This window comes from Mercenaria mercenaria, chromosome 6 (assembly GCF_021730395.1).
Source record: "Mercenaria mercenaria strain notata chromosome 6, MADL_Memer_1, whole genome shotgun sequence".
NCBI classification, from domain to species: Eukaryota; Metazoa; Mollusca; class Bivalvia; order Venerida; family Veneridae; genus Mercenaria; species Mercenaria mercenaria.
In genome coordinates this window covers 25,885,390-25,894,415 of record NC_069366.1, presented here as the reverse complement: position 1 = coordinate 25,894,415, position 9,026 = coordinate 25,885,390, and the positions used below count along the sequence as shown (strand labels likewise).

The window sequence follows — 9,026 nt, the reverse complement described above, 5'->3', positions numbered from 1 at the left end:
TATATGGCTGCAAAAGCCAAAATAGCAATTTTGGCTCATTAAAGGGCCATAACTCTAGCACCCATGATTGGATTTGGCCGATTTTACAAAAGGAACTGAGGTATTATGCCAATACAAGTAGCGTGCAAGTTTTATTAAAATCAACAGCAAAATATGGTCTCTATCTTGTTCCAAAGCCAAAAATAGCAAATTTTGGCCCTTTTAGGCGCCATAACTATGCAACCCATCATGGGATGTGGCTAGTTTTCGAAAGGAACTGAGATATTATGTCAATACAAAAGCAGTTGAAAAATGTGGTCTCTATCATGTTCAAAAGCCCAAAATTGCAAATTTTGTCCCTTTAATGCTTAGCATTACATTTTGAGAAACAAAAGTCAAAAAACACCAAATCATAATAAGAAAGAGTTGTTTCACATGAAACTTGAACAGCATGTAAAACATCTATATTACTCTACAAAACAAGTGTCAGTACATGGATATAAACTTTGAATTCCGGGGAAAAGGACTGCCTAAAGGGGCCCCAATTCCAGACAGTCAAACGCCTTTAAAAACCATTTTCAAAACTGTTACATATGTTTGTTTTGATGTATTTGCGAGTGGTGAAATTTCACACAACAATTGTTTATTTTTATTTCTTTACAAATGGCATTCATTTTCAAAGGAGGACAACATTTTCCGAATATTTTAAGTATCTATCATACGGGACAGTACGGCAGAACACCCTGACAGGTGAGCTAAAATAAACAACTCAGGTGCACAAATTCACATGATGGATAATTTTCCCACATGATTTCATGACTCTAGGTGATTTGTTGAAGATTAATGCAACACAGCACTGTATGTGTAGTTTTCATTTAAATCAAGGACAAGTGAAATTCCAAACAGAACACCAGGTGCGCAACTTCACATGCTATATAGCAATCCCCTAATGTTTTATAACTCTAAGTCAAATACTTCTTGAGATACATGTGACACCACTTTGTGTCTCATTTATGTATATTTTTGACAATCAACGGCCATAACTCTGGTCTGACTGATAAAAAAAATCCTATGTGCACAACTTCACATTCTGAATAATATTCCTATGATGTTTCATGACCCAATGTCACATACTTTTTGAGATATGTGTGACACAACTTTTATGCCTTTTTATGCATATCTTTTACTAAGTCAAGGGCCATAAGTCTGGTCTGACTGAGCGATATCCCTGATAAATCCCAAGATGCACAACTTCAGATACTGAACAATATTCCTGTGATGTTTCATAATACTGGGTCAACTACTTTTTGAGATACATGCAACACAAACTAAGGCCCGTTTTTTTTTTTTTGAGTCAATGGCCATAACTCTGGTCTGACTGTGTGAGTTCCAAATTAAAACCCCTGGTACACTGTTTCTTGTGCTGAATAACAATCTTGTGAGGTTTGATGACTCTTGGTTAAATACCTTTTGAGATATGAATGACACAAATTAGGACTGACAGAAGGACGGACATTTTAAAAATTCTAAGTGCCCCCACAAAAGAAAATGCATCAAAATTTTAACAAAGGTATGGACACAAAAGGACCTCAATGCCTGGTCAAGTAGGATAGCTCTCCATATACTTTAGATAGTCAAGCTAAAAATGCACTGTGTGAAAGATATTTAAAAAATCAACAACAGTATGATTTTGATGACATTTTTTTTTATTAATTGTTCAGAGTGAGACAGAGTTAGATAAGATTATTTCACAAGTTTATTATAATCAGAAATCTTTGTGTTAGAATAAACATAACTCAACAAGAGCGCCACCAAGTGGGGCAATATACGCCCGAAGGGTTACACCAGAGGATGGGAGCAAAATTTAAAGAACTTGACTGTTTAAGCCTAAAGGACAGGAACAACAAAAAGAAGAAATTCCAAAAAAAAAAAAAAAATTCTAAGTCCACAAAAAAATTCTTACTAGGTAAAGTTATGTCAAAATACATCTAAAAATTGGATGTACCATCCATGTTGTACCACAGAAAAGTGGTCTCAGTTTTTCCTTGGCCAATAATAAAAAAGTTTCAAAATGAGCTATTTATAGTAACAAAAAAGGGAAGAAATACAAAAAATTATTGTAAGAGAACAAAAAAGGGATCTGCCAAATAAAACAAGAGCACTCCCAATGCAGAGCAATATACACAAAGCAAAGTCATATAGACCTTTTGGGACCCAAAGTGTGACCTTGAAGCGAGTCATCCAAAACATGTGCTCTGCACGTCGCCTCAGTGTGGGTGAACATTTGTGCCAAGTTTTCTTTGAAATCCTTCAAGCAGTTCAAGAGTACAAAGCGGACACAGCAAAGTCATATATGACCTTTCACTCCTAAGTGTGACCTTGACCTTGAAGCTAATCATCCGAAACAAGCGCTCTGCACGTCGTCTCAGTGTGGTGAACATTTGTGCCAAGTTTCTTTGAAATCCTTCAAGCAGTTCAAGAGTTACAGAGCAGACACTAAACACACTCATATGACCTTTCACCACTAAGTGTGACCTTGACCTTGAAGGTAGTCATCTGAAACAAGCGCTCTGCACGTCGTCTCCGTGTGGTGATTATTTGTGTCAAGTTTCTTTGAAATCCTTCAAGGGGTTCAAGAGTTACAGAGCGGACACGAAATTGCTAACGGACGGACACCGGCGTCATAACATAATACGTCCCTTCGGGCGTATAAAAACTTAACATACTAAATTTCTGGATTCAATGACGTTTTTAAGAATATAATATCACACATCGAATTCATTTATTTTTTTACATAACACGACTAGCACAACAAGAGCATTAAAACCGATCAGTTTTACTCTGGTTTGTCTTCCTCAGTAGGAGAGACTTTATGATACCTTTCAATATAACTATCAATCTTGGTAAAATCTTTTTCTTCATCACGTTTATCAATTTCTTCATTATCATACATTTCATCAAATTTATTTATTTCATATTCTAATTGATACATTTCTTCCTGTTCAATCTGTTTCAATAACTTTTTCTTACTGACTAACTTTTTTGGGCTGAAGAATTTTGTTTTTAAATTGTTGTTACCGTGTATATAATCGCTACCCATACATTTAGTATCAGGTACAACTGATGGTCTCTGAATAGCTGAAGTTTTAGCTAAAGTCACTTTTTTCATTAATACGTCATGCTGTAAATCATACAAGTCCTGTCTAAATTCCGTCTCGACATTTTCAAGACTCTGATCTTCATGAATATTCGAGTCCAGTTCTTTTTCTGAAGACATCACATTCTGTTTCTCTAAATGTACATCTAATTCAGTTTCACTATCAGTTTCTGATGAGGATAAATCTTCATTCATTTCTCTATCTGTATCTTCAGAAACATCTGGTTCATTCTGGTTTTCAAGACTGATTTGGTGGAGAATTTCATCCACTTGTTTCTGACGTGCTACAGAAAAGTCTTTGACAAATACTGGTCTTGGAACATTACCTAAAGTCTGAGCTTCAATCAGAATGTGCCTGAAACAGTTTAAGAGCACACTTTAATTTCAACATAAGTTTATAATAATGGGTTTGGAAAAAGCAGTCAGGGAATAGGACATTACCTTTGGTCAATTCCAGATTATGCTCTGAAACAATCAAATAGATGCATGAGTTGTTGTCTGCCCAGTTAGCTCAGTAGGTAGAGTGTTGGTCTACAGATTTCAGGGTTGTGAGTTCGATCCTCGGATGGGGGTATGTTCTCCATGACTATTTGATAAACGACATTGTGTCTGAAATCATTAGTCCTCCACCTCAGATTCATGTGGGGAAGTTGGCAGTTACTTGCGGAGAACAGGTTTGTACTGGTACAGAATCCAGGAACACTGGTTAGGTTAAACGCCCGCCGTTACATGACTGAAATACCGTTGAAAAACAGCGTTAATCCCCCAAAAAACAAACAAGCATGAATTGTTAGACTGATTCGTAACTCTGCCCAATTGTGAACATTCCAATGATAGTAAATAGACCACTAAAAGGTGTAAGGAAAGTTCAAGGAAAGTTCATTCCTATTTACAGGAATCTAAACCTGGGTAGTAACACCTGACCTATCGACCAAAAGATCATCAAGATTAACATTCTGACCAAGTTTCATTAAGATATGGTCATAAATGTGGCCTCTAAAGTGTAAACTAGCTTTTCCTTTGATTTGACCTAGTGACTTAGTTTTTGCCTCAACATGACCCAGGTTCAAACTGGACCTTGACATCATCAAGATTACCATTCTGGCCAAGATTCATGAAGATACAGTCTTAAAATGTGGCCTCTACAGTGTTAAAAAGCTTTTCCTTTGATTTGACTTGGCGACCTAGTTTTTGAACCCACCTGACCCAGATTTGAACATGACCCACAGATCATCAAGATTAACATTCTGACCAAGTTTCATGACGATACAGTCATAAATGTGGCCTCTACAGTGTTAACAAGCTTTTCCTTTGATTTGACCCGGTGACCCAGTTTTTGACCCGACATGACCCAGGTTCAAACTTGACCTATAGATCATCAAGATTAACATTCTGACTAAGTTTCATGAAGATACATCATAAATGTGGCCTCTAGAGTGTTAACAAGCTTTTCCTCCGATTTGACCTGGTGACCTAGTTTTTGACCCCACCTGACCCAGATTAAAAACTGACAATAAAGAGCCTCCAGATTAATATTCTGACCAAGTTTCATTAAGATACAGTCATAAATGTGGCCTCTAGAGTGTTAACAAGCTTTTCCTTTGATTTGACCTGGTGACCTAGTTTTTGACCAAAGATAACCCAATATCAAATTCGTCCAAGACTTTATCGAGAGTAACATTCTGACCAAGTTTCATTAAGATTGGGCCCATATTGTGACCTCTAGAGTGTTAGCAAGCTTTTCCTTTGATTTGACCTGGTGACCTAGTTTTTGACCCCTGATGACCCAATGTCAAACTCGTCCAAGATTTTATTGAGGGTTACATTCTGACCAAGTTTCATTAAGATTGGGCTAAAATTTGACCTCTAGAGTGTTAACAGCTTTCCTTTGATTTGACCTGGTGACCTAGTTTTTTGACCCCAATGCCCCAATACAATTCGTCCAAAATTTTTTTGAGGGTAACATTCGCCAAAGTTTCATTAAGAGGGGCCCAAATTGTACCTTAGATGTTAACAACCTTCCTTTTGATTTGACCGATCCCCTATTTTTTGATCCCAATGACCCAATATCGAACTCGTAAAGATTTTATTGGGGGTAACTTTTTGGGACCAATTTTTTCATTAAGATTGGCTAAAAATTTGGGACCTCTAGAGTGTTTAAAGGGGGCCATATTTAACCCTAGGGGTAATTTGAACAATTTTTTTTGGAAGGGGACCAAAAAATATGCACACACCGATATCAAACCCCCTAGGCCCTTGGTTTTGGAAAGAAGTTTTTAAAATTTTTTCCTTTCTTTGCCAGGCAACCAAGTCTGCATGAATTCATTCTTTTGAACTTTTTGAAAACATTTTTGTGAAGTTTGGTGAATTTCTGCCCAGGGTTTCAAGAAATTTTTTTAAAAATTTGGGTTGACAAACACGCACTCCCCGCACGACGGACATCAAGCGGTCACAATAGCTCACCTTGTCACTAAGTGGCAGGTGAGTTAAAAACAAAGGTTGTTGAAAAACCTTAACCAAGAAAGCTCATGCCGACGCCTAGGCGAGTAGAATAGCACCCCTATTCTCTGAATATTGGAGATAAAAAGGTACTTTTGCCAGAAAAAAGTCTTGACAGATACAATGAATTCATTGCATTGGTTTATATTTCAAATTCTATAATCACTTTTCATATTTACCTTAAGAACTTGGCTTTCTGATCTAAAGCAATCTGTGTCTGCTTATCTTTCTCTGGGATACCGCTCGCTTCCCAGTAAATATTCATGTGAACATGCGGGTATTACTTTCAACGGAATAAAAGGGGGAAAATATACAGTGAGATACCCGGGAGTATTTTCACCTGTGAAAAAAGGAGGTAAATAACTTTTGGAGACTTTCCGGTAGTACTTCCCGTAAACAAGGAGGAAATAACATTTTGAAAAAGTCGGGTAGTATTTTCCCTTAAATACAAGGGGGTAAATAACAGTAACACCCCCCCTGGAGTACTTTTCAACTGTAAATACAAGGGGGTAAATATACATGTGAGATATGTCTGGTAGTACTTTCACCTGTGAATACAAGGAGTAAATATACAGTGAACTGCGGGTAGTACTTTAAAACTGTGAATACGGGAAGGGTAAAATTTTCATGTGAGACATGTCGGGTAGTACTTTCAACTGTGAATACAGTGGGGTGAATAAACATGTCAGACATGTCTGGTAGTACTTTCAACTGTGAATACAAGGAGGTGAATAAACATGTCAGACATGTCTGGTAGTACTTTCAACTGTGAATACAAGGAGGTAAATATTCATGTGAGACATGTCTGGTAGTACTTTCAACTGTGAAACAGGAAGGTAAATTTTTCATGTGGACATGCCCCGGTAGTACCTTCACCTTTAAATACAGGAGGTAAATATTCAGTGAACAGCGGTAGTACCTTTCACCTGTAAAAAAGAGGAAAATATTCATGTAGACATGTCTGGAAATACCTTTCCCCTGTGAATAAAAGGGAGGTAAATAACATGTGAGACATGCTGGTATACCTTCACCTGTGATACAAGGAGTAAATTTTCAGGAAAACATGTCTGGTAGTCCCCTTCACCTGGAATAAAAGGAGAAAAATTTAGTGGCATGTCGGTAGATTTCAACTGTGAATAAAAAGGGGGTAAATATACATGTGAACAGCCCCGGTAGTACCTTCCCAATAATAAAAGGAGGTAAATATTCATGTGAAACATGTCTGGTAGTACCTTCACCTGTGAATACACATATTCCCAAAACAAGGGGCCATAAAGGGGCCCGTACGCTCACCTGACCTATTACCTAAAATCATCAAGATTAACATTCATCAAGTTTCATTAAAAAGGTCATAAATAAGGGCCCTAAAGTGTTCAATACTTTTCCTTGATTGACCTGTGACCTAGTTTTTGACCCACTGACCCAGATTCGAACTTGGCCTAAAGTTCATCAAGGTAACATTCTGACTAATTTTCATAAAATAGTCAAAAAAAGGGCCTCTAGAGTGTTAACAAGTTTTTCCTTTGTCTGACCTGGTGCAGGGACCCAGATTTGAAACTGTTTTAAAGACATAAAGTTTAACATTCTGACCAAGTTTCTAAGTAAATCAAAATGGGTCTCTAAGTGTTAACAAGCATCCTTTGATTTGACCGGTGACCTAGTTTTTAACCCACAGACTCAATTCAAAACTTGACTTAAAAGATCATCAGGATAAACATTCTGACCAATTTTTCATGACAAAAAGTCATAAATGGGCCCTAGATTTTTTTAACAAGCTTTTTCCTTTGCAACCTAGTGACCAGTTTTTTGCCCAAACCTGACCTAATTTAAAGGGACCTGAAATCATCAAAATTAACATTCGCCCAAGTTTATTACAATGGTCAAAAATTGGCCTCTACAGTTTTAACTGGCTTTTTCCTAGATTTGACCTGGTGACTAGTTTTTGATCCTACATGACAAGATTCAAACGGACCTTTAATCAAAAGATTAACTTCTGACCGGGTTTTCATGAAGAACAGACATAAATGTGGCCTGCACATGTTTAAAAGCTTTTCCTTTGATTTGACCTGTCACCTAGTTTTTGACCAAAGATCCCCAAATCGAAACCCCCAAATTTTTATTGAGGGTAACATTCTGACCAAGTTCTTTAAGATTGGCCAAAAATTTGACCTCTAGAGTGTAAAAAATTTTTCCTTTGATTTGCCCCGGGCACCTATTTTTTGATCCCAGAGACCAAATATCAAAATCGTCCAAGATTTTATTGGGGGTAACATTCTGCCCAAGTTTTCTTTAAATTACCCCAAATTGTGACCTCTAGAGTTTTTAACAAGTTTTTTCTTTGTTTTTGATTTGGTGCCTATTTTTTTAAACCAAGATAACCAAATATCGAACTCATCCGAGATTTTACTGAGGTAAAAATTGACCATTTTTCATTAAGATTGGCAAAAATTTGTACCTCTAGATGTTAACAACTTTTCCTTTGATTTGACCGGGGGGTGACCAGTTTTTGACCCCAGATGATCCAATTTTGAACTCTCCAAGATTTTAAATTTGGGGAACTTTTTACTAATTTCATTAAAAGGACCAAAATTGGACTTCTAGAGTGTTAACGTCAAATTTTTTACGATGACAACGACGAACGGACACAACATACGGACACAGGCGATCACAAAAGCTCACCCTTTTAAGCTAAAATTAGCAAACCATATCAATTAGAATAAATCAACCAAAGGAAACCCCCTGTCCCCCCCCCCAAAAAGACACCTACACAGGGATTTTGCACTAAAAAAACAGAACATCTTATCTTAAAGGAAAAAGGGAACAAGAATATAAAAAACTTTTTAAAGGACTTGCAAATTTACCGGGAGGCCTTTTTTTGTAGGGTGAAGGACATTATTTTAAAACTTAGTGACAAAAAAAAAAAAAGATGAAACACAAATGCAATTAGACTTTTTTTTGCTGTAAAACACCTGTACTAAAATCACTATATTAACCTCTGCAAACTATTAAATGTTTGTATTGTAAGTTCGTACTTGTATAACGTTGACTGAGATGCCAATTTGTCCGCTGTTGATAATCTGGGGGACTGCCTCAAAAAGGACATCGCCAACAAATTTGCACGTCCCACCATTTTCCTTTTAAACTTTCGATTTTATTTTACAGGTCCTTGGCGTTAAAAATTCACAGCAGATTTCTAAAAGATAAAGTTTTATAAACATTAATGACTGATAACATTATGAACAATGAGCTACCAAACTGATGGTTTTTTTTTTCAATTTGTTAAATTTTATAGAGATTATTCACAAGCAATTTTAGCCTTAAGTTTATCCATCATTCCAGAGTAATAACATCCTTGACTGAAATGTCATTAAAAATATTTGAATGAAACTGA

At 36.6% G+C, this 9,026-nt stretch overlaps 1 protein-coding gene across 1 annotated transcript; it reads right to left on the bottom strand.

The window, feature by feature from the left end:
• Window positions 1-2,744: 2,744 nt before the first annotated feature.
• Window positions 2,745-8,760, bottom strand: LOC123549358 (uncharacterized). Its single transcript, XM_053546686.1, has 4 exons — window positions 8,668-8,760; window positions 6,324-6,346; window positions 5,815-5,904; window positions 2,745-3,491 (listed from the first exon to the last, which is right to left on the bottom strand). The coding sequence occupies exons 2-4, from the start codon at window positions 6,326-6,328 to the stop codon at window positions 2,816-2,818; spliced, it is 771 nt and encodes a 256-aa protein (XP_053402661.1). The 5' UTR covers window positions 6,329-6,346; window positions 8,668-8,760; the 3' UTR covers window positions 2,745-2,815.
• Between the last annotated feature and the right edge of the window lie 266 nt (window positions 8,761-9,026).

Excerpts from the sequence above, each read along its gene's own strand:
- LOC123549358 (XM_053546686.1), bottom strand. Across the intron at positions 3,492-5,814 it reads CAGAAAGCCAAGTTCTTAAG|GCACATTCTGATTGAAGCTC; the intron begins GTAAATATGAAA and ends AAACTGTTTCAG.